Raw genomic sequence first — 25,295 nt, forward strand, 5'->3', positions numbered from 1 at the left:
AGTAGAAAATCTTTCTTTTGTAGGATGTTCTTGAAGAGAGAATCTCCCTGGAAGTCCAACTGGAACAACTTCGACCCTTCTCTCACCTCTAAGCCTACTGCCGTTAACTGTGAATTTACTAATTTTGAAAGGGGTATTGGTTTCAAAGCCTATTTAAAGATCCATTCATCTAGCTCAGTGCACTCTATTCTACATTAAATGTTGTGGTTCTGTTTTGTCAATTTGTCCACTTTTGTATTTAAGTATTTTAATTTCAGTACAGAGAAAAAAAACTTTTTTCTTGAATGTGACACTGCCTCTCACATACCTTTCTGTGGGCATCCGTGATCTTTGTTGGACTTGAGTTTGCAGAGTTTGTCGCCAAAATTTCCAACTGGAATTCTTTAGTGGTTTCTTTTTTCCCGTTGAAACATCTTTGCAGAAGAGGATTGCTAATCAGTTGACTTTAAACTTTAAGCACATAAACTCTTCTTTCACTATGGCATTTATTTTATTGTGCCAGAAAAGAGGAAAAACTAGTAATCTGTCATCAGCCGATGTTACTGCCTAAGCTGCCTTTCACAATTGGAAAGTTGTTCACAATTCTGGAAAGCCTGCCTTTTTGCAATAAACCAACCTAATCAGGTTGACAGAGTTCTTGCAGGCTGTTTGCCATATCAACTGGATTTGGTTTTGTGTTTTTGTTGCATACATTATAGAGTATGTAACCACAGATTGCCAGGTGTTCACATTTTATCCATTCATGATCCTGATTCAGCCGCATGCGTATAAAGATTTATGGTATAATTGGTAGTCTATCAAACAGACCTTTTTCAGTCCTTCCTTTTGTGAAAAGAGTTGGGTGTAAATCCCCAACATATTAATTACACGTTACCTAAGCACCACCTGTAATTGCATGTTTCACACATTACCTTTTAATAACAGATCACATCCACCAGTCTTCATTATAACAAATTGTATTGTCAAGTAATGTGTCAATACCTCTACGAACTTCTAATTCCCAGAAAAAAAAAAAAAAAATAAAACAAAAAATGAAGAGTTTGCTTCTTAGGAATTCTGGGGTACCTTCTGTCATCTTGTTTCCAGGCCTTATTTCTCTGGCATTTAGACAGGCTTCACTATTAACAGAGTTCCCTGAGTGTATCCTGCTATTCAGGTTGATGTACTGTATTAGGATTTGTTGTATATTGTACGATACACACCTTTTGATCTCATATGTAAATTTGCATTAATTGCTGACTAACAGCAGATATTCTATTTAATGGCTTCTTCTGGCTGTGGGATCATAGATGTTTAACTGCATGGATGTATCTCTGCAGAATCAGAACTAGCAATTGTGTGATTTTTACACCAATAAAACAGCACAATATTTTAATTTTGTTGATTCATCTTTACCTGGGAATTGAAACTCATTCAAATAGGCGGGAGGGTTTTATTACAGGTCTGCAGGGAATTTTTTGTGATTTTGTGGCATGTATGGGAAACAGTTGATCATAATCCCTTGACCATTTTCTTGCCTCATTTTTTAGCTGTTGGTCAGAAATGATCAAATTCTCTTGGTAATCTGTGGCTATACTCCTTTTATATCTTCCTATAAGCAAATTTAATACAGTTGTAACTTCTAAATAGTAAATGCTAGTACTGACTTGGGTCAAACAAATGTATAGTTCTTTAGTTTTCATTTCTGGTTTGATTTTCTTCAGAGTACCTTTCAAAATTAAAACTAAATGGTTCTCCTGTTAGCAGTCCTTATCCTCACTGTTTCTCTTCGGTGCTTAAATGAAATTCTCTTAACATCTGCTTCCCTTTCAAACGGACAGCTCAAGTCAGATTTTTCTGCTGGATATGCTGTTTGTTACAGTGAAAAAGTATTTATCTTTTTGGTTAACGTATACAGACTGGGTAATTATGGTTAATTTTTATTACTATAACTATTTCAACATTTTTTCAAATGTTATGGTAGTGTTGCAGATGGCTTACATATATAATCCAAAGCAAGATTTCCTGGAATGAAAGAAACGAGTGTCATAGTTGCATGAAAGATGGTACTTTCTATTTGCATGTAAAGGGATTAAGAAATGATAGCTAAATGGGCACAAAGGTTACATACAAATTACATTTCAACTATGTCTTGCCAATTAGTAGATAAAGTCCAAGACTTCAACTTCAAAAAATAAGATATAACTAGGGAAATTTAAAAAAAAAAACCTTTGAAGTTGATGAACTAATCACTTTATTATAGCTGTCAAGTAACAAAACCAGTGTTTAAAAAAGTGGAAAAAGTGGGTCACTTACTGTAGTTAAAGTTGATTTCAAACCAGCTGTATCTTGTCCATAGTTTATTTTAAAGGTAAAAATACATTTTTAAAATATACTATTTTCATATTAATATTTAAGCGTTAAGCCCATATTTATAGCAGCAGGAATCTTAAATCAGAATTTAACATTTTAAGCTTAAATGTAAAAAGCCTTTTACATTCAAATGTGACATGTACATATGAATTTCTGTAACATCCATATCTTTCTAGTAGAATGATAGTGTCTCATGAAGAATTTAGGCAATCTGAACATTTTTGTGTCTTGCCAAAAAGTCTATTTTTCAGAATTTTTGTGAATTACTTTTAATGCATCATTCAGTGCATTTTAAACCAGTTTTTCATGATCGGAAGAGCTTCTAACTGAAAAATTACTTATGTCTTAAGAACATCACTGCCAATGATGTTCAGAAGTTACCTCACTTAGTAATGTAACCCAACTTTAATCCCTTATAAAATTATTTCCCTCTCCATCTGTTTGATCTTCATCCAGCTACTTGATGCATTCTTTTATATGAACTTAGATTGTAAGCTCTTTGGGGCAAGGAATTATGTACCGTACAAGAGGTGTGCTCTCTATGTTGCAAGTATAAACGTAGACTACTAAAGCTAGGATGGATGGACAGCAGCATGCATTTCTGAAACACCTGCAAAATGTTTTTCTTTGGACTTTGTGATTCGAGGAGTGTCTCTTTTCTCGTTTGATTTGCATTTCCTTTGTTTCTCCTACTAGTACCTCTTTCTTCATTCCACCTGCTTTGGAGTTGCTTTTTTTCTCCATTCATTGCCTATCTTTGGACTGTAGATAAGATTTCCAAAATGCAAAGGTAAAAAAGCTGAAAAGCTACTTTTTTTGAGCAGTATTTAAGTCTACCCAATGTAAGCTAGTATTTTCAATTTTTTTTGTACTTCACATGCCCCTCATTTTACTTGCAATTGTATAGTACATGAACTAGAGGATCTCTTATTACTGAAAATGTCTTATGTGGGATAAACAAAGTTGAGGTTATAAAAACTTAAAACTAAAGAAAATAAATTTGCAGCATTGTTTCTTGTGTGAGGTGTCTCTGTCCCTTATGGATGGGGTGTGCTGTGTTTCCACTCTGCATTTAGGGCAAAGTTGAGTTTCTCCCCTGGGTTTAGCTGTGCATAGAGTTTGTCTCTAAATGCAACTTTATGGATGACCTAGTCTGAATGACTTTTTCCTAAAAGAAAAAAATAAAATAAAAAATCACTGTCTCCTGACTCCTTCTAGTCTTAGTTTCTAATAGAATGTAGTTTCATGAAATGGTAATATGTTACAAAAACATGTTACTCCCAAGTGAGTAATAACAATTCAATTTTACTCTGCGTGGAAGATTAAAAAATAACTTACGTATTTTAAACATATTTGCATGCTTAAGTTGCTTAAATGTTTTACAAAGTAGTTCGTGTGCAGTTGAGTATTCATGGAACTCCCCAAAGTTCCATTTTTTGAGACATACAACTTAATTTCATAAGCAGAATTACAGCTTGTTTTGCCATGCATATTGATGTACTAACCATTTATAATACAGCTCTCTAGAATAAAACGCATGAAAACTGAGGACTTCATTCTTAAATAACCAAAAAAATTAAATGTTATGTTCTCGTAATAGTCTTTGAAAACAACTAACTAGCAGTTGCATAGGAACAATGTTAAAAATGTCTATATACTAATAACCAAATGAGACTATACAGTGTTGTCCTGATAATTAGTACCCAAGTCCTTGAATTGATTGCTTTTCACAATTCAGTTATGTGTTTGGGGGGAGGGTTTAATACTCTGTAATTTCCTTTCAGTAATATTTCTTTAAATTGGCAACATGGGTTTTAAAGTTGCAATTCCTGCTTTAAGGTTAGGTTGTGCACTAATTCTACCTAAACTGTATGGGGCTGTTTGCACACTAATTGTACCTGATTGTACACTGCTAGTGTATTCCAAAGTGATTTTACAGTAGCTTTTTTCCAGCTTACTGATACATAGGTATTCAGCGCCTTGCATTTAAGTTATTGTCAGAAACAACATTGTTTCCTTATAATACTCAAAGATTTAGAGTTGTAACTACAAAATACTAAATTTGTCATCTCACAGCTTATATCCAAAGTTTTAAGGTGACTATTAGTACTATTTATCACACTTCAACAGCATACTGTAGAACAGAAAGCTACATGAAATCTTTTCCATCTCTGGTGGAATATGCTCTTGACACTTTCACTCTTGCAGATGCTACAAATGCATCTTATCTGGAAGCAGTTGGAATTACTCTGTTGTTTTGACTGGTCTTAATTATGAGCAACCTAGAAAGTGAACAAAACATCATAAATAGTGAAATCAATGTAAACTGACATTCAGTGGTATATTGATGAAAACCCAAATTCTAGCAATACTGCTGTTGAACCTTACATGACTGGAGTATTTGTTTCCCACTCTACTGAGGAGCTCACAGAGAGAGGTATCTCCTGCTCTACAATGTATGTAAACTGATATATCCCATATAGCAGCAATGGTGGGTTTTGCTTTCTGTCATCTAACTTCGGAGGTCTAACTGTATTTCTCTCTTGAGCTCAAATAAGACTCTGCATTTAAACTGACAGAAGAGGGTATGGCCCATGGAGTGGAACAAGTTAAATGTAAGAAACAGCACTTTGAATTGGGAATGTCTTCGGCATGGAGCCTGTTGTCTTTAGTATCCATTCAAAAGGCAAATACGAAAGACTAGCGTTCAAAAGAACAGTTGCGTATTGAGAAAGGAGGCGCTAAAATTAATTATTTGCCCTGACATGCAGCTGGGGGAGTGGGGAGTGGAATAAGCATTACTGCAGTTGCTGTAAACACTTGTGTATGGGAACACTTGTGAAGGTGCAATGTACATGACTGACTGTGTCAGACTTAGCAGAAAGGTATGGATAGTAGGTAGCTTCAGCAATACATGATTTTTCAGCAGAAGTTGAAGGAAATACTTTGGGAACCCTTATGGTATCTTAGGAGTGTGTTTCATTAAACTGCTGTGAAACGCAGCACCCTGTACGAAGTGATGCCTTATTTTGCAGATTTTCTTGAACTGATACAGAGCTTGAGTTCGGCCTAAGTATGAAAATACAGTGTGTATTTCAAGAAAAAGATTATGAAAGGAATTTATAGGAAGTTGTGATCCAATGTATTCTATCAGAAAATGCAGAAGTCATGTGCCTCCAAATTTAATTTCTGTTATGTATATCTGCCTTTGGAAAAAGTGCTGCGGTTTACAACAAACCTTTCTCCTAGAGCTTCAATCCCATTGTCTTTCACTGCCCTCATGAAGGACCTTAGTCACCTGCTTTCTCTTCTGAAGGAACCAAGAGGTTATAGAATAATCAAGAGGTCCTTTTGCTGTAGAAGGGCACTTGAATATATTCCTTGGTTTGGTCTGCACTTTGGAGATAAAGTAGTGTTGAAGTAAGACAATTCCTGTGGAAAAGCGGTATTAATTCACATGTAATTTTATCAAAATTAAGAGGCTTGTCATTTTGATGGATTTTATGGTTTCTGCCAAATTGCTTCCATAGGTGCACTAAGAAACACTAGAGTTTATAATCTCTTAGAACTTGTCATGCTGAAAGTATCAAATGTTTTGTGAATGATTTTTTTATCCTTTTTTCCTGTAGCTTTTTCAAACAATGGAATCCTTTGAAGTTTTAAAACTCCCTTTTTGCAAATAGCTGTGCATGTAGAATAGTAGGAAAATTTTTGTTCTGCTGTGGAAAACAATTTTATCTATTGATTTAAGTAGGGTTGCATTTCAACTGTCACAACTCAAGGCTGTCCTGATCTGAATTAATACAAAGTGAGTACTGCCAAAAACTGAACTGAAAATAGATATGATGTTGATTCCAAGCTAGAATTTTAGGTTTAAAACTTTGATGAAGATGACATTATAATGTATTGTTTTATATTCATGTCCTCACACTTTAAATAACTATCAGTAAGGATAAGAGAAAAATGGGGGGAAAACAGGTTGAATGCTGGATCCAAAGGAAGCTTGTGCAACTCTGTGTAGCGGTATCTATAGACATAGTGCTATTGTCCAACTGGAGTACTTGATACCATATGCTTAATTGTAAGTCTGAATACACATTTGCCTAGTCTGTTTAAATTAGGTAGGAATAGGATTGAGATTTGCAGTTTTTATGCTGCATCCACGTTTGGATGATCAAGCTGGTAACTTTGAAATGAATTTACTGAGTGAGACTTTCAGTGAATTATGTGAATTTCTGTGTACTCCTCACTTGGGCATATAGATTTACCAATAGACATGTGAAATTGTGCATGAATGCAGCTTTCTTTCCAAGCAAGTCTGTATTTTAAGTGCGTTCCTGAAACCTTAAGGTGAAAGTACAGCCTGATGCAAACTTGTACAGTACATCTCATTGCAGTGAAGTTGCATAAAATTAACAGTCTTAATACAAAATTCATTCTTGTTTCATGTGGTTTTACAATCTGCTCATAGTTGTCTTCAGAAAATTTCAATCCTGACTTGGGATCCTGTGGAATCAAACCTTCGTTCAAACTAACTCATATCAAACAAGCTGGGAGAAGTTCCTTTTAATTTCCAGCACAAGAAATGTGGACTTCTGTTGTTGATCTCAACTTTACCCTGCAAACTGCTGAGTCTGCAGGATAAAGCATGCTGCTGAAGAAGTTTGTACATGTTTGAAGGGGTAGACTGAACTTAATTTGCTTAAGGTCTGGGCTGACTTTACTCTGAAAATGTTTCTGTCAGAATATCTTAAGATCTGCCTAGGTTTCAAATGAGAACAAAAGAAATTGTTGTCCTGTAAAATATAAGCCAAGTCAGTTGGGCTTTTCAAAACTAATTTTACTAATTTAAAAACATTTCCAGCCTACTTTTTTTTTCTAGACTGGTGCTTAGCATATGTTTGTAGTATTAAGACTTACTCTCTTTCATTCTTGAGTTAGGAGGTAACTCAGTGAGAGGTTTCTGGTTTTGCTCTTAAGATCATCAGGATCTCTGTGAATTCAAGACACCTTATAAAAGTACAGCTTTGATCTCAGACCTTGTTTGATTTGGTAGCCTATTCAGCCCCTTACTATTGCTCTAAAAGTATTAAGATGCTTGTAACTTTTAGCCTGTAGACTTTTTCTCAACTAGGTTGCATATGCTTTATTGTAAAACCAGTAAATGTTAAAGTAGGTCTGCCAAGGTTACGTGTTGAACCAGCTGAATTGCCAACTTTCAAAACTTAAGAAATGCGTACTTGTAGTTTCTCTGGGTTTTACTTTACATTAAATTAAATTGAAAATCCTGACACAGAAATGGAAACCATTTTTATTTGTTGCAATGGTAGTCTGAATGGTTTTAACCTGGAACGCTGATTTTCATTTCCTTCTAACATACCCCTGTTTTCTTTCACAGATGCATTGCAATTTTTAGAGTTCCCTACAAATGTTTCTTGTATCTGCACATGCTTCACTGTTCGACTGAAAATTTCAAAATACTAGAACAGTCTTTTCATTATTTTGGCCTTTGACTTAGTGCTGCAATATTGCACTGATCAGGGTGGTCAGATTATTTGCAAACTACTCTTTTTTTCTTTCATTCGCTCTGGTCTCAGTCTTCCAGTTTGTGAAAACTTAGTTGTTCTCAGTTGTTTCATGTTCTGGGTTTTTTGTTTTAATGTTGGAGGTTTCATACTAAACTTGATATTTCCAAATAGGTGATAAGAAATTATGATCTATTACAGTGATTCACTTTTTAAGATTCAGAACTTCTATCTAACATCAGCCATTAGAAATATCACGTGGATTTTTTTTTTTTTTTAACTTAGACTACAGAGATTTACAGCTTTCATGGAAATGTGCCACAAGTCTCTGTATAAAGCCTTACTTCAGCAAAGTTCAGTGCTAATATGGAAATCTACTATGTCAGGTCTCATTGCAGAATCAGAGCTGCAGTCATTTCTGGTATATTGGAGCTCTTGACTTGTGTTATCTTTTGCTGCTACAGATTATCATTGAAGAAAAGAAAAACAACCATCTTCCAGGGAAAGGGCTGTGAAAAGCCAGCAGTATGAGCAAAATTGGAGTAACAGCTTCCCTCTCAGTCCAGTAACCCAGGGAGCATTGTAGCTTCCAGACACTTGACATAATGGATGCCATCTCAGCAGCTCTTTTGAGCAGATTCTTGCTTGCCTGTCTTAGTTGGTAGGACACACTTAGTCAGTTGTAAGATCGCGGTGTCAGAGAAGATCGCTTGAACATTAAGAGGACTTGGGTTGCTGCTTTCCATTAAATAAAATAAACCTTCTTCACAATTTCCAGTGTTTGTACATAGATCTTACTTGTGAGCAGCTCCCTGGCAATCTTGGTTCATGTGTCTGCTGTGTCTTCACCCTAAAATCCAAATTAGTTGTTTCTGACTTTTGAAATAGAAGAACTTTTAAAATAGAAGATCTGTGATTGGTGGAGTTTTAGAACAATACACTAAGGTGATAAAACATAATTTCTTTACATGCTTTGAGAAGAAACAGATTTTTTTTTAACACTTGCATAATTGTAAAACAGAAGGGTGATGGCCTCATAATTGAAAAGTTGTCCTGCACTTATTCAGATACAATTAACCCTTTCAATTCAGAGATCCTGAAAAAAGCTTGTGTTCTTTACTAAGTTATTACAGTGTCAAATCAACAACCTAAACTTGAGTTTAAAGCTGTAGCAGCAGCCCTGGCCTTCAGTGATTTTTATTAAAACATTTTAACTTTTATTCTAGGATAGATCAGAAGTTATAGTGAAAATGTCATGTTAATATTGTTTGAAGAAAAATGTATTTTCTGTATTCCTGCATGGAGCAGGACTTTTCACTGTAAGGCAGAAAAAAATTTTGGTGCTGTTAACTGAGTAGTATTAAATTTCTGTAGTGTTAGGGACTAACATCTGAAATGCAGCACCACCTCAAGTTTCACTTAGTTCTGATGATGATGGTTTAAACAACAAAATTATTTTTAAAACATTTTTTCTGCTCTGTAATATCTGTAGATTATTTCGATCAGAGGACAAGAACAACAGATAATTGAATTCATGGCAAGGATTATTTGTTGTTAAAATTACACAAATCAAAATTATGCATTCCTTGAGGCATTCAGCTCTGAATTCTGCTCACAAATGCCAAAATAAAAATGATCTCTAGGCACCTGCTTAGCAAAAAGTAGCACTTGCTACAGAAATACTGGTATGTGCATTTGTACGTCTATTTTCCTGGTCATTCCCATCTTCTAGCATTTATTTAGTAAACTGTAGCTTAAAAATATACAGAAAACAATGTAAAATAATTTCACTGCTTATAGACTGTATCTAGTGATTTACATGTTGTTCTCACCCATCCTGTGATTCATAGATACCTTTTCTGTGATATGTTTGAGAATTAAATAGAAACCTTTTTGCATTTGAGTAGGAAATATATTGTTTATTTACTTGCATTAAGCTTTTAAAATTATTCACTGATCTAGCTACTATAGTTTCAACTTCTTTGACTGGCAGAAGTCTTAATTATATATGTGTTACAATGGTTATAACTATTCTGTTAAAAGCTTTTAAAGTTAGCGTTAGCAATGCAACCAAACTTACTGCAGTAACAAACTCCTGCGAAAATGCTTTTAAAGGCTCTGCATCCTGAGCTGTAAGTGTGAATTCATCCTGCGTGACAGACTTTAGTTACGAGAAGCAAACTTGGCTCATCTGTCTTCATGCCTCCTTTTCTTGTAAGAGCCCAATGGCAATCTGTGTTTCTTTGCAGCACTGCTGCGGTCTGAGCAGTGTTTTTCTGACAGAGGTTTGAATGTCCGTTAAGAGGGTATGGTGAGCCATGAAACATCAATTTGACCCAAAACAGACATTGAAGCTAAACCCCAATAACTGGCAGGTAAGTGGATTAACTGACCCGCTAGCCTCTACAGAGAGAGCGGTACACTTGAAAGCATGAACCAAGTCACACTCCATGAAGGAATCATTTCTGAGCTCTGTGTATATAATTTGTGTAGTGGGGAAAAAAACAAATACCAATTGGTTTTGTTTATTAACCAACAATAAGGTGACTGCTTTATCTATGAATGAGTCAATGTGATACATATTTGAATTAATGTAGTCCTTATCCCAGCACTGTACATAGTGACTCCTACACGTTGTTTATGTTGAAGAATTCATAAAACAGCTGTGCTTATCCACTGTATCTATTTGCATGTGTTAAAAGTGGTTGATGAGGCTTTAACAACTTGCAGATTCCTAGTCAAAACTAAAAGGAAATGAGCTAAATTGTAAGAGCTAAGCTAGTAACACTATTCTTTTCAAAAAATGTTCCATATTTATAGTCAAACTGTTTATTTCAGGAATTGGAAAACTAAAGCTTTTCAAGCAATTGTTTGACTAGTCAAAAACAGACAATGTGAGAACTGTTTTATAAACGTTGTTTTAGGAGAAAATTAAAAATCAAGCTAGAAATTATTGTAACTGACTCTAGCAAACCAGATATAGCATTAGAGAGATCTGCAGTTATTCCAGAATCCGAGACCTGCTTAAACAAATTGTAAAGTACAGTGTTATTACAGAAAACTAATATTTATTGCATTAAATATGGTTGGCCTTAATCCCTTAGTAAGTGTTAGCAAAGTGTGTCACTGTTTTTCAAAACCTAGCTGAGAAGGATCATTAGGAGAAGTATTAATTTAAAACTGATTTTCTTGGCTGTAGGTAATGAAGTGCAGCTTTCATTTTTATTGTTCTTCAGGATCCTGACATCATGTACTTAGTCTGAGAACAAGACCATCAGTCACAGGATACACCTGGAGTATGCCATTCATTGGGGAGCAGGCAGATGCCTTTTTGAATATTTAATCATGTTGGTAGCTTTAAAAGGAAAAATACGAGTTAGCTGGCACAGGAATTCAGGCTCAGTTTTACTTAAGGCCTTTTGTACAGAGAAAAATGGTGAGAATTGCCAGTTGAGAATCCCTTGCTCTCTTCTTGTCTCCCAGCTTGGCAATATAAGTTCTAGAGCTACTCTGGTTGGAATGTTGATCGCTTTACTACTGACCAGAAGAAAAAACTTTGTAAGCAGTAGCAGGCAGTCTCTGCAATTTCTGTATTCAGCAGTTACTTATCATAAGACACTGCTAATAAGGGTTCCAGTCTAGGGAGAAGAGAGGAATGCCTTGATATCAGAGCCAGGGACAACCATCTAACTAAACATTGTGTAAATACATATAGCACAACGAAGTTGTTAAAGTGAGACCAGATACTGAAATAACTAAGCTATTTTTTCCTCTAGGTATTAAGAAATACTGTTTTACTTGCATCAGTTTTATTGGACCAAGTTCAACTGACCCCTCACCTAAAATCTGTTCCACCTCTTGTTCGGTGTCATTCATGACTTCCCATCAGCAGGCAGGTGTTCAGCCATTTCCAGGGAAGTGAGGACTCGGCACACTATATAGCAGTTGCTTGAGAAGACGAATGCCATAACCACAAACATCCCCCTCTCCTCCTTTCTGTAAGCTTTTATTGCTCAGCTCGGGAATATCCCTTTGGTCGGTTCGGGTCAGCTCTCCTGGCTGTGTCCTCTCCCAGCCTTTTGCCCAAGCCCAGCCTACTCGGACTGGGGGGAGTCTCTGTCACCTCTAGATTTTCCGTTGCATTGCTGTAGTGGCATCACTTCACTACTGCAGATGCAGAAACCATGTGCACATTTACAAGGACGTGGTGACTCTACACCAGTGATGTGAAGTGGTGCCACTACAGCAATGCAATGCAAAATCTAGAGTGGGTGACACCATAGCATGTACAGGCTCTGCAAGGGACTCTAGTGATGGCATTGTTGGGTTCCTTCCTTCTGGCATACTCATGTTGTTGCAAAAGCATTTATTTTATGGAGTTAAATCTGAAGTGAGCTGGAGATTAGAGACGACAAATTATTTCCCTGATACTGTCCTGCTAGAGAGGGAGCTGTGTTAGTTGCATCTTTTCAGTATTTTTCAAACTCTGTGTAGACAGTGCCTGCCAGCCTAAACATATATCCATGTAAAAGAGATGTGATGATCATGTTGAAGTGTTGGATAGTTCCAAGACACCACATATTTCATGCTTTAAAAGTCTTCTAATGTCACAGCCTGCTGCTATTTGTTAGACTTTTCCACTAGGAAGAGTGAGTGAAGAGTCAGTAGCGCCCTAATGTGCAGGGTTACAGCTCTGCCAGGCTGGATTTTTTTCCAGCACGCACAATTTTGGAGGCTTGAAAATATTTCTGAAACCCTACCCCAAGAGAGCTTATGGAGTGTTGGTTCTACTCCTGATCCAGCTCACCAGTGGTTCTTTGGCTAAATACATTTACAGAAGTAATAATGTGTTCTGTTCTAACATGTTTTTCATTTGCTATTGAAGACCCAGCTTTTCTGGCAGAAAACCTAACTTCATTACCTAATAATGTGGGATTGCAGATTTATGAATTTAGGCAGTTCAGCCACTCTGTTTATTTTTATACCATGTTTTAGTGGGCTTGATGGCAGAGAAAGCCTTTTCCAAGTGCTGTTGTCATATGGGGAGCAGGGAGTTTAAAACCACACTTTCGATGTTTGTAGAGTACAAATTACTGGTAATCATTTTTCTTGCAAATCCACGCTTGGCATACTTTTATCTTCTCCCAAGGTAGATTTAGCCCAAGGGGCTACAACTTTGAAATGTGTGTGACAAAAATTAAGAAATGGCTATCAAGTTTTCCATTTCAGACTAGCAACCTCTTGAGTGCTAGGCTGCTTCGAGGGGACCACTGTCTTTTGTTTGTATGCCTTTTTGAATCCATGGCTGTAGGTTTAAATTACATCTGCTGAGGTGGTTTCATGAGCTTCTGAGAACAATTTTTTCAGGACAATCTGGAACTTAAAAGGCATTGCCTTGCCTTAGAAACCAAGTCTCCTGCCAACTTTAAATTTCAGTCACATTCTTAGGATAAAACCCTCATGGTTCCCGCTAAATTAAAGACATTGAATTTACAGTGCATCTGCTGCAAGTGCTTCTGGTGCAGGAGGCAACAATCACTGCTGCATCAGAAGGCAAAGATGTTTCAGCTGGTTAATTAGAATAAAGGGAGAAGTTGAGCTCCTCTATCAAGGTGTTTGTGCACCAAAATTCAAATCATGTGAGCACACATATTTGCATTTTTGATGCTGTTTCTTATGTGCCATATACTCTGTAACCCTTATCAGTCATTGCATTCTGAGAGTTGATTTATATTTTGTGTTGAAATTATCTCCAGTAGTTTGAACGTCTAGAGCATTGTTCTTTAAAGAGTTACACAATCAGTTTTTCTGCTGCCAAGTTAAAAAAAAAAAATCCTGCTTTTTCAAAAGCAAAGCTGAAAGGGTGTGATTTAGAGTAGTATTTTTTTCCTGCAAACTTTCAACAGTTTTAAAGAAATTATAAGGTATAGCAATAGCAGCACATTCTTAAGAGCAAAGAAGCAAACATGCAACTAGTGTGGAGTCTTTCTAGGTTGGCACCTACAAATTTAAACATGCCAGCTGATGCAGCTTGTTCGCATCCACTGTAACAATCAGTAGCCTGTCACAACTCGCTGTGAGCCTGCTGAAGCCTATAACTGTGTTTAGATTGTTCTGCTTTATTGATACTGGTCTAACAAAAACATTTTCTCTCCATTTACAGTGCAGTTGTTACGTGGGGCCTGCTCTGATGTCTTGTTCCTGCTATTGGATGTTTTATGCTGCATGCTGGTTGGTGCTTCTGGGCAGTCAATCAAGGATTTGGTATGTACTCCATATTAAATATATGGTTTTTATAGTGAGTGGAGAGGGCTGTGATAAAGCCCATGTTTTGTGATGACAATAGTGAGATGCCCAAGGCATAGATCACTGACAGTGACTTCAATTATTTGTAATTAAAAAGGAATGTATTCCTTTTCTGTGTTAGTAATCCTGAACAGCCTCTTAACTCAGAACTTGGTGTCTGCATACAGAAAGAACTGATTTGTGTATGTGACATCTGACATGAAGCGCCAGATTCGATCGCATGAGGAGTGATGAAATGCAAGTACAGTTAGAACAACCCTAACACACAGTAAGCCCGCTGGCATCCTCATGTGCTTTGGTGTAGTCTAGGCCAAATTTGGCTGCCATCTTCATTTTTAAGAAGTGAGCTCTGTGCCCAGCTTTCCTGTGATAAACAAACTCCTTTCTAGAAGAACATACCCTCAAAGCACCTGTTACAGTAGTTGGTATTAACACAAGGGGAGATAGTTGGGGAGATTATCCACATGAAAACAGGAGTGTTGATTTCTCATAAGCAGCTTGAGCCTTTATGTGGACAAAGCATTCCCACATCTGCCTGTTGGGCTTATTGCCTTTTATGGGAAATATGTAATTTCCTTCATTTTTATGTGAAAGATGCAAAAATCATGAACCTGTGTTTGAAGAAATGAAAGACAGACACTCAGTTCTCTACCTGCTTTGGGAAGGTGAGGAGAGTGAAGTAGCATTTTTAAATTTCTGTAATTATTAGAACTAAAAGTAAAAATACCTAACGTTTCAAGAGTTGAAGCATATGAAAAATGGCTAAGCATCACACACTGATGCTTCAGAATCCCTATATACGCCATGTTAAAGGTGAAATACTTTGAATGGCAATGTAACCATGATGAACGTGGGTTAATGGGGGTACTGAATAGGCATTAACAATCAATATCCACTATAAAATACAAAGAATGTGATGTAGTTGTGAAGTCTCAGTATGTTGTATGTGGTTTGTAAGACTCTAACGTGCCACTGAACTCCACAGCAAACACTCCTGGTTTCTTACAGATTGAACTGAATTTACAGGTCATGATCCAAATTTTGGTTGTAAAACACAACCTGCTGATCACTAACAGAATCAGGTCAGTAGGCCTTGATAAATTTATGTTTCTGTTTTTACACAAATGAGAATTTCAAGACACAACTCAGCATGTTTGTCAGTATTTGTATACATCAGTCGCTTTTAATAACCTTACTGGGAAAAAAAAAATCAGTCCTTACCTATTTATGTTGAAACTTATTTTTAGAGTTCAGTATATTTTCTAAACAAAAGATGTCTGCCTTTAATAATTTGTCTTGCTGTTTTTGAGGAAAGGGGCAGTTAGTTTGATACTACTGATTCTCATCTCTTCCAAATCCTCTTTTCTTAGATGCTTTCCTTTCCTATTAGCTTTTGTTCCTGATTTTCTTTTTTAGTTCATTGCAGTTCCACAGATGCCTCTTGGAGTGAGGTAATCTAGATCAGTGACACAGGAAAGAGCATCTTCTTTCAAACCCTGTATCCATTTATCAGTGTGAGTTTAGGCCAGGAAGCATTCAATGTTAATACACTTTTATCTCCATAAACAACTCTTCGGGAAACAAGATAACAGAGAAGGAGCTCATTTTCTGCAGCCACTTAACGTACTTTTAGAATTACAAAATACAATAGATTTTTTTTCTCTTCCTGCGAGAGCCCAGAAATGTGATTAGTTTAATACCACATAAAGAAGCTCGGTCTCTCAAAGATCTTGCTACAAAATTTTCTTGTATAAATCCAAAAGATAATGACCATATGCCATTAATGGATTAGGTGAGAGATGCAAATATTTATCTAGCAGGAGATAATTTTAATTTCTTAATTATTTGCAATTAATGGATTGTGTGAAAGATGCAAATATTTATCCAGAAGGATATAATTTTAATGTCTTAATTATTTGCAATTAATGCATTCTTTGTGACTTGTGATTGCCTGTGGGCTTAAGGTGGTTGAAGAAAAAGGTGCTAATTCTTGTATAATTCTAAACAGCTGCTTCAGAAAGGTATTTCTGTATCTTGAATTATGCGTTACGTACTTGCATAAATTGCTACAGAAATGTAAGAGATCAAGACCTCCAACAGACCACACATTTGTAAGTTACTTGAATTGTGTTTGAAGTCATAAGCCTAAGCAGTTAGATAACAGAGCCCAAAAAGGAAGAAATAATTCTATTGTTGAATCACGTAAACTGTGAAAACTACTGGTTAAAAGTGTGTTTTGGGAGCAGGTTGCTTTACAGCGCTGCACTGGCAGTAAGGGGACAGGGAGGGTATCGCTCTCCCGAATCACGATGAGCTGCCAGAATGTCATTTTGCCTGTATAAATACAGCTCTACTAGTGACTCTTGACACCTTAACTTGCCTCACACCTTTAGACACCTTGAGGCATGAAGCTGAAACGTGCTTTTTTGCTTGATGTTCACAAGTCTGCACAGAAACAAGGCCATAGTGCTGACAGTGAGAGGTTACTGTGCAGAAAAGGGTAATTCCCCAGTTATTGGCTAAAGAGTGAGAAAAACCCAACCACCTTGGCTTCATGTTGTGAGGAGCACGTTGTATTCTAGATCTCTGAAGTTGTCTTTGGATCTCACAACGTGACAGGTATGTACCCAGCACCAGACTGGGACCTCGAGGTCCTTTTACCAGCTTGCAAAACTTCTAGGAAATCTCAACGATGAAGGAGATAAATCATGTAAGGAACAAGAACATCCTAAAGGAAAAGCCCAGCTGGGATCCCTACTGGTTCGTTAATCCCTGAGACTTGCCCTGTAGGTGAGGCAGGGAATAAGGTGTTTTGAGGTGGAATTTGTAGCCAGAGCACAGGGTGGTGTTTAAGGGACCTTGGTGTCCCCAGCAGCAGTGTGCAGGCTTGGCGCTGTGTGTGATTCCAAAAGGAGCCCGAGCTAACGGAATCCACAACTGCGCCTTGCGGCTGGAGAAGCATCTTCTCCAAAGCTGCTGAACAACAGGCTGCTCCTGTTCCCCCGGCACGTGCCCACTCCGGGCAGATGAAAGCTTCATGCTCAAGTAGGAGGATAAAGATTTTATTCCTTGTGCAGCAAGTATACACAATACAGAATCTGAATGTATTACCTAAAAACTGAATATAAAATAAATCTAGAACCAAAGGCATAGTTTGATGGACCAGGATAGAAATTTTGGATCTAAACCCAGCCTGACGTTACACTAATATAGAATTTTTTTTCTCTGACTGTGAACACAAAGATGATACCAATTAATACCAGACTATTTATAACATAGGGATGACTACACAATTGCATATACCGGATTTATTGAACAACAACTATTTACCCAGTTTTGGAATTTCACAATACTTAATCAAATTATGTGGATGCTACCATGCAGGCTAGTTCTAATTTAGTGAATTTCATAATTATTCATGGTGATGGAAAAAAGTAAACTCTGCAAACATTCAGACCATGCAAGAACTCTTATCTTCTTAACATAGCTGAACAGATAGCAACTTCTCTAAATGAAACATATATTTAAAATACTTTATTAACAATAAATTAGTCTGTGGCATCACTGATCAACAAAATAGTGAAGATATAGTGTGCAGATTGTCTGTATACTGATCAGAAAGGCAACATCATTGCTACCTTCTTAAAAACTGGAGAAGTGCTAATGACCTTACATACATATATCGTTTTCAACCGCATGAACAACACTGAGCAGAAGAAATGTACTTCCAAGCTTCCCCAGTTTTTCTATTAAATAAGGCAATAATAAAAGCATAGCAACATAATAGCCTACTTCAAACTCTAGATACTGAGTCCTGACATAATGCAGTGCTCAAAGAGGAATGTGCAAAAATAAACACTTGGATTTGCACTTTGATTCTTCATTGTGTGAAATTAAAAAAACCCCAACAAACCAAACACCACAAAACCGCAACTGTTCCAGATTCCACTGTCAGGAAAAACAAAAGAAAAGCTTCTGGGAGAATCCAAATTGACAAAGCTGTTCTTTCAGCCTGTGGCACCATTTGGAATATCTTGAGCATCTGCTAAATGTAGTTTTTGACTGAAGCAAACGATTAAGGAATAGTATTTTCACATATAGGTAAGTATACACAAGATAGCAGTGTTACATGAACCTGTGCTTAGTCCAGTGATGGATACGCACCCAGCCAGACGAATTCAGGTCTATGAAGTCCTATGCTAGTTCTCAACTGGTCAATTACTCTTCCTTGATGAGACTTAAGCATTACACACCTCCAGAACTAGCTGGCAGATCAAGGGGGATGGTAGATTATTTTTATCACTATTATGTGATATTATTACCACATTCTGTTTGTGTTTTTTATGAGCCTGAACCTTCAACAGCTTTCCCCAGACACAGAGAATGTATGTACCAGCGCGGTATCTGAAGTCCCAAACCAGTCCCACCTTCCTCAATGCACACAAATGATGTGTAACATCAGAGATAACTAGACTGCAGTCTAAACTGAATGCAACACTCTTCAACTGTGTCCTTAGCTTATAATGATGTAAAAGACAAGCTAAGACATTCAGCTTTATCTTCTTCTGGGGACTAAGAGCACACATTTGTTCAGTTACCAAAGCTAAAGTATTTGACTCAACCATAGTCTGACCCTAGAAATAAAAAATTAGGTCAGTCCTCTGTTCACAGTAAAATCAGCATATATTTCTAGAAAAAACTAAAAGGTAATAGGATTCACTTATCAATGGGACAGAACACTTCTGAATGCTATAGAAGGAATATTCCTATGTACGTTTGTTCCAGAACGTCTCAGCAAGACGCATGCAGGAAGACCCTGCTTCTGCGGGGCTTTGCCACTGACTGTCACCACGTTGTCTGAAGCAGAACATGCTAGCTAAACACATCACTGTTTGAAAAAACAGCCTGCAATTAAAAGTGTTGAGATCCAGTCATTTATGTATTTAAAGAACTTACAGTTCACGCTGTATTACAATACTAATTTAAAAGGAAGGGCATTACTGAAGCGATTTGACTCCTGTAAAGACACCAGTTACTGGGGAAATACACTGTAATTTGATTACAGTTAATAATAATGCAAAATAGACATTTAAGGAAAAGGATACATGGATGAGTTCAGTTCTTCTAGCTGTAATATAAATGCAGAAAGTATCAGAAATGGCATTTCAGTCAAATAAATGCAACAGTTGTGCTGATGTGATGAAATAAATCCATTAAAACAATGGAAGAAATCACTTAACAGTTTGGGCTGAAATGTATGATGTCATTACAAAAAGCAAAGCAAACCTGCACTGAATTCTACACCAACAGAGCTAAGTCCCAAATTAAGTTTAAATCTCCTGATCTCAGGAAATTTCAAGAAATTTGAACAGTTTTGGTTTTTTATAGAAATACACTAGAGGAAGGAGAAATTTGGAAGTGTAGAATACACAGATCTAAATTCCTTGTTATGTGTGGTCTTCCCCAGATGTAGGAGGATGGACCGCAGGCCTACATCCTTGGACAGTTTACAGCTAGACTGCTGCACGCACCCGAACAAGCAGCAGCAGCCTATAAAAAAAAGAAACCAAGCTACTGTGTATTCTCAAAACTGAGATGAGGGCAGGGCTTACGTCTCGGGTCATTACACAACTATGTTCTCAACTGTAAATCTCTGCCTGCCCAGTAGTGGTGTTTTCCTGAGCTGTGGGCAAAGTTCCGTGTGTTCTGCCTTCCCCGTACTTACATCTGAGAGCAGCCTATCCAGATTGGAGTCACTGGCTAGTTTTCTTTTATCTTCAGGGAGTTCTTCCAGCTCACCATAGAGCTCCAGATTGAGGCGAGCAAGTTTCTCCTGCATGCTCCGCACATGCTCCATCTGCTCTATGGAACACTCATTTCCTAAAACGATGAGCAACAGTTTTAGATAAAGAAACCAGCCAGCAAATAAAGGTGTGAAGATGCAGCTTTTTACATCAGAGAAGAGGCATTTAAACATCAAATTTACAAGTTAATTTGCTTTCTCAATGATTTCTCCCTGTTTCACTAGTGAAGTTTCTGTCATCCTATCTGGTGCTATGTTGTGCTGAACTTACAATAACTACTGAATGTCTTAACTGGTTTTTAGAATATACTTTTTCTTTTTTTCTATACTCCTGAATTTCTCTCCGACTGAAGATGACCCTTGTTTTTAACTTTAAATATAATCACAATAAACCTTCTTTCTAATTTTATTTAATCTTGTGGGTTTCTTTCTCGTAACTGATGCTTTATATAGGACAGACTTTTCAGGTTCTCTTGTAAAATCAGTGTGGAATTAATGTGACATGCTGACCTAACAGTAAGCTTGCAAAAGCACATATGCACCTTTCTACTTAGTACAGAGAAAAAAAAGGAAGCAGAAGAGTGTCATGTTTTTTCTGAAACTTCCATCAATGGTGAAGAATAGTAAAATGCTAAGACAGGACAGTAAGCTGGGTAAAATGCAACTTGCATTGGATTCCATAAAAGTTGTTACTAATGGTCTAAAGTGTTACTAAAGCAAAATCAGGTGCTAAATACAGTTACTTCTTCTTATTCCTATACTATCATCAATAAGTGGCTTTAAACTTGGTATCTTAAATCCATAAGCCAAGGTACTGCCTTTGGTAAGCCATGCTGGAAGGAACAATGAAACGGCACTTGAATCATCTCCCACCAAAGACAACTTTACAATAGGACTATAATGTAAAAATGCAGTAAGAGGGATTAATTACATTAAACTTCATTTCATATGGCAGAGTCCAGTATGACAAACTGGCAGTCTGTCCATACAGCGCACTGGTTGGCAAATGTTACCATCATATAGCTATAATAACTATTGTATACAGACAATTGATGCACTTACCAAATGCTTGAAGTTTGCCAGAGTGGAAGTCATTCAGGAGACTCAGAAGTCCCCTTTCCATTTCCTGCACGTCAGATACATCTGTGAGAAAAGAATGCTGGATTGGTGCTGCCTGTGCCCCTTTTGCTTCACCCCCTGGAGGTTTGGCTTTCTCTTTTATTACACTGGGAAAAAAAAAAAAAAAGATTACTTCTTGCTTTCACTTTCACTGAGAATCTGAAATGTAAGAGAAATGTACCTCTGGGCTTTGAAAATTAAATGGAAAATTTCAATTGCTCCTTTTAAGTTAAAAAATGGACCACCGATTTGTCTTAAGAATAAAGAACATCATCACTGTCTTGACAGTTTGATACTGCAAAATGAAGGATTCCAACAATCTGTTTTCCTACTAATACTGGGAAACATCAGTGGTGCACAAATATGTAGCGGCCATCTTCATAATCTAAAGAGGACCATTACCCAACAATGACACATGGGGCATTATCTACATAAAAAAGCATCTGCAAACTCTTTAAACCAGAAAGAAAAATCCTCAACAATCAAACACTCCTGTTGTCACAAACACCGACAGACTGCAACCAGTCTGAAAAAGAACTTGTTATAACCTATGCAGGAAGGTGATCTTGCCTCCAGGTAAAATTTTGCTAGAGCTCTTCCTTCCCACCTTCAACTAACATCCCAATTTTGTAAAATTCACTCAAAAGCAATCTCCCAGTACTCTAACACATACCAAATGGAACTAGTCTGTGCCCAAACAAACGTTAAATGTGCTAAAAGTTCTCTATAGCCCCCTCTGCAACAAAACCACCAAAATTCCTGGATCCCATACATTTTTCTCTGGACATAAAATTTATTGAGAGCACCATGTGCCCATAGAAACTACATGGGTGAAAATGAATAATCATAAATCCAAATGAACATGCAATCGATAGGGAAGCTAAACACACAATTACCAGTGCGAAGCAGCATATTCCATCTCTGACCCAGAGACAGACAGACTGCATCCTAACCTAATACAACTCAGCTAAGGGCCTGTTTTCATCCCTGATTTGCCCATCCATGCGTGCACGCAGCCTTTCTCCCACACTGGCATGGCTGCTTCTGCAGCCTCATGGTGAGTCTGTTCAGAACCTGATTCAGTGAAAAATTTTGAGCCTAAAAATTAAAATTTAGCATACTATGGGATATTTTAAAAAATCACAGCCTTAGTAAAGAGGCTTTATTTAATTAGTGAAGATAATAAAAGGTTTACAGCACAGTAAGCCCCACCCTTCCCTTGAATACTCCCATGTTCTGCAAGTCATAAATTCTCTTTCGTATGTGAAATAATCATTATTTTTACAGCCTAACAGCTTCTGTAGCCTATAAACATCGTACAGACTACATAGTCTACAGGCTGGAACAACTAACAATCCAACAATTATCATATCTGGTTCAACTCAGAGGAAAACGTCTCAATTTCGGTTTAACTTTTAGCTATTTCTGCTTCAATTTCAGACTTAAAGAAAGGTTTATATGCCAGAAAAGTCATCAACTTTTTCTACCTGTATCTGAAGTTTAATACACTATATTATCACTCCTGGAAAACTTACTTCATTAGATTCTTGCAGATGAAGTGATGAAATTAATTAAATATTCCTACTCCACTATCCTTAACAGCAGTTCATCCTCACATTGTCATGTCAATTACCACTCCTGCTTGGAAAGTTTGAGAAATTGTCTGTATTATCACTGTTTGGTAAGCTTGACTTAACAATTGAGCAAGAATTTCCTTTTCCAAAACTTAAAGCAAAAAAGGACATTTTCCTCTCTAGCCAATATTGTGGGCTACAAAAAATTAATTTCTAGCACATTCCAGAATAGTGTTGAGACTGAAGTAAACTGTACAGTCAGCTGCAGAAACCACCGATTTCTAGCACATTAGTATTTATTATTATTTCCCTCAAAATCTCAAATCCCTCAGAAAAAACACATTTTCCCTGAAAAATAATGTATAGACTTCACACTGCAGCAATTCATTATTTATCAGGTCAGTACTGAATCCTTCAAACAGACTGTCTGTGCTAATGATGACAGTTCAGTATTGAATCTTGAGCTAATAGTTACACGTCAATAAACTCAGCTGCCTCTCTCTAGCTAACATTTCACTTTAATATCCCTCTTCACTCATTTATCTACTGTACCTGCCATGGCCAAGGAATATATTTTCTAACATGCAGGAAAATTAACATTGTCAAACTGAAATAGATGTATCATCAATAACCACAAACTACTCCAAAATGGTACTTTCTGAAGAGCCGAATGCCTCTCTCTGCGCATAAGTATGGCCTGGGAGCTACTGCTGCCCCCACTGATAGGTTCCCAAACAAAAAACACCGGAAATTCCAGTTCTAGCTCATCCTGTGCAATTTATGTCCTTCATTTCCTGCCCTACTTATCAGTTCCAACCTTGCAGTCATGGAATATTTTATTTGTTCCTCACAGCTGTACATCTAAGGCTCTGCTATCTCCCATACGATGCCCACATTTGCCATATTTGTCATATCACCCAACTCTAGTCCTTCACCAGTCACATCAGACTATCATCACTTCAGCTAAATTGTTACCAGTATGAGTCTACAGCATTGTGTAACATTTTATAAAGCTTATAAAAAGAGTATCGAGCACCTCCCTTTTCTGTAAAATAACCATCATATTGCATGAAACACAAACCGCTTTGCTAAATAAGACATCATCAAGAATTTTCACAAGACTGAAGCCCTTTCTTTTCATTCTGTCCCAACCAGTTTAAACAACCTTTAGACTTTCCGAGCATTGGCAGGTTTCTGGCTCTCACTTCCATTGAGCTTGCTAGACACTCCCAAGCTTACCGTTTTAACTTTGGTTTCTGTACTGCAGGCTGTGGTGCAGGATTTGAAAAGGCTGTACTTTTACTGACTGGCACAGAGTTCTTCTTGGAGTTAGCAACCTGAGCAGGGTGGCTGGTAGATGATTTGGGGCTCCTCCTCTTGATTTTCCTTTCTTCCATTTCTTCCTATTTACTGCATCTAGACTAATTTCTTGTCCTCCAAAGGGAAGAAGAAAAAGTAAGAGACATTCAGTAAAATTGGCATTTACAATAAAAGCAAGGGAAAAAACAGGTCACAGTGCATGGAAATACAGCTGTATAGCTTCTTCAAAGATGAGCTGTCACTCATTTCTTCAAACAAGAGAATCCAGTTTTCAGGAGAAGCTGCCTGGGCCTGCCTGAGCAGCAGAACAAGGAGGAATTAAGATCTGCATCAGTTTCAGTCAAGAGGTACCTCAAAATGATCTCAAGCTTTGCATCCCATGGATTATTGCTAGAAAACACCACACCATGACTACTCAAGTCCACGCCAATCAAAATACTGAGAAACAATGGTGGCATGAGGATGCTGTGATCGTCCTTGCCAAACAACCTCCTCTTAAGGGAGTGGCAACGGCCTTGTCAAAACTCAGTTAATGCCGAGTTATTATTGCTATTATATATGCTGTTGATGGGTACTATCCAATAATATATACGCTAGATTGCTGCTATTATACATGATGTTGGGTGCTACCTAATAATCTCGCCTGGAGAAACGCCTCCTCCGAAATCCACCACCCCGCGGCGGCGGTGGAGGGTCCTGTGGGCACAGGGATGTAATCCCCAGGGCGCCATCGCTGACCCACTGAGGGCCGCTGCCCGCCACCTCCCGGAGCAACGACCCCTGCCCTTCGGCACAGGCAGCCTCTGCTACGTGGCGCCATTTTATTAGCACGGAGACTTGGGACGCCGCCCGTCACTCCGGGGACAGGAGGTGGAGGAGGAGGAGGAGGCAAACCACCCTCCCCCCGACCCCTCACCAACCGCCGTCCCCTCCCCCCCGGCGTACGTTAAACGGCCGCGGCGCGCAGGCCCCGCCCCCGCCGGCCCCGCCCCCGGCCGCCCGCTACCTGTGGGGAGGCCCCGCCCCCGGAGCCGCGCGCGGACCCCCCCGGCCTCGCCGGCTCTCACCCCTCCCCCAGGGAAGCGGCGGGCCCGGCCCGGCGCGCGGGTCACGTGACTGTGATTTGGGGCGGAGCGGCCCGGCTGCCCTGCGAGATGCATTGTGGGAGCCCCGCCCCCTGCCGGCGGCCGTACTCCCCTGACGGGCAGGGCGACTACCGTTCCCAGAATCCCCCGCGGCAAGAGGGCGGCCGGCTGGGAACGCGCGGGGCCCTTCCCTGCGCATGCGCGAGATCCG

The 25,295-nt window shown here is 38.1% G+C and overlaps 2 protein-coding genes across 21 annotated transcripts in view; one reads left to right on the forward strand and one right to left on the reverse strand.

Moving 5' to 3' along the window:
* REPS1 (RALBP1 associated Eps domain containing 1) overlaps positions 1–3,365 on the forward strand; it is a 68,923-nt gene extending 65,558 nt beyond the window's left edge. For all 18 annotated transcript variants that reach the window (XM_074818960.1, XM_074818949.1, XM_074818948.1 and 15 more), the window contains one exon: positions 24–3,365. Coding sequence is in view for 17 of the 18 variants with exons in the window: in XM_074818949.1 (XP_074675050.1) it covers positions 24–92 (69 nt within the window). In the remaining variant the exon portion in view is untranslated. The remainder of the gene's footprint in view (positions 1–23) is intronic.
* A 13,864-nt stretch (positions 3,366–17,229) lies between these two features.
* On the reverse strand, positions 17,230–25,122 carry CCDC28A (coiled-coil domain containing 28A). 3 transcript variants are annotated; one of them, XM_074818928.1, is made up of 6 exons: positions 25,006–25,122; positions 23,919–24,113; positions 21,049–21,212; positions 19,909–20,063; positions 19,289–19,311; positions 17,230–18,245 (listed from the first exon to the last, which is right to left on the reverse strand). In XM_074818928.1, the coding sequence occupies exons 2-6, from the start codon at positions 24,074–24,076 to the stop codon at positions 18,191–18,193; spliced, it is 555 nt and encodes a 184-aa protein (XP_074675029.1). In that variant the 5' UTR covers positions 24,077–24,113; positions 25,006–25,122; the 3' UTR covers positions 17,230–18,190. The 3 variants fall into 3 exon arrangements, with proteins under 3 accessions (XP_074675029.1, XP_074675030.1, XP_074675031.1); XM_074818929.1 differs by having other exon boundaries at positions 25,067–25,118; XM_074818930.1 differs by lacking the exon at positions 25,006–25,122 and adding an exon at positions 24,630–24,873.
* Positions 25,123–25,295: the final 173 nt, after the last annotated feature.

The sequence above is a fragment of the Strix aluco genome, chromosome 3 (genome assembly GCF_031877795.1).
Source record: "Strix aluco isolate bStrAlu1 chromosome 3, bStrAlu1.hap1, whole genome shotgun sequence".
NCBI classification, from domain to species: domain Eukaryota; kingdom Metazoa; phylum Chordata; class Aves; order Strigiformes; family Strigidae; genus Strix; species Strix aluco.

Coding starts and splice junctions, on each gene's coding strand:
- CCDC28A (XM_074818928.1), bottom strand. CDS start 24,076: ATGGAAGAAAGGAAAATCAAGAGGAGGAGCCCCAAATCATCTACCAGC. Junction 21,213..23,918: donor CAGAAACCAAAGTTAAAACG/GTAAGCTTGGGA, acceptor TTTTTTTCCCAG/TGTAATAAAAGAGAAAGCCA. Junction 18,246..19,288: donor GAAGAACTGAACTCATCCAT/GTATCCTTTTCC, acceptor CGTTTGCTTCAG/TCAAAAACTACATTTAGCAG.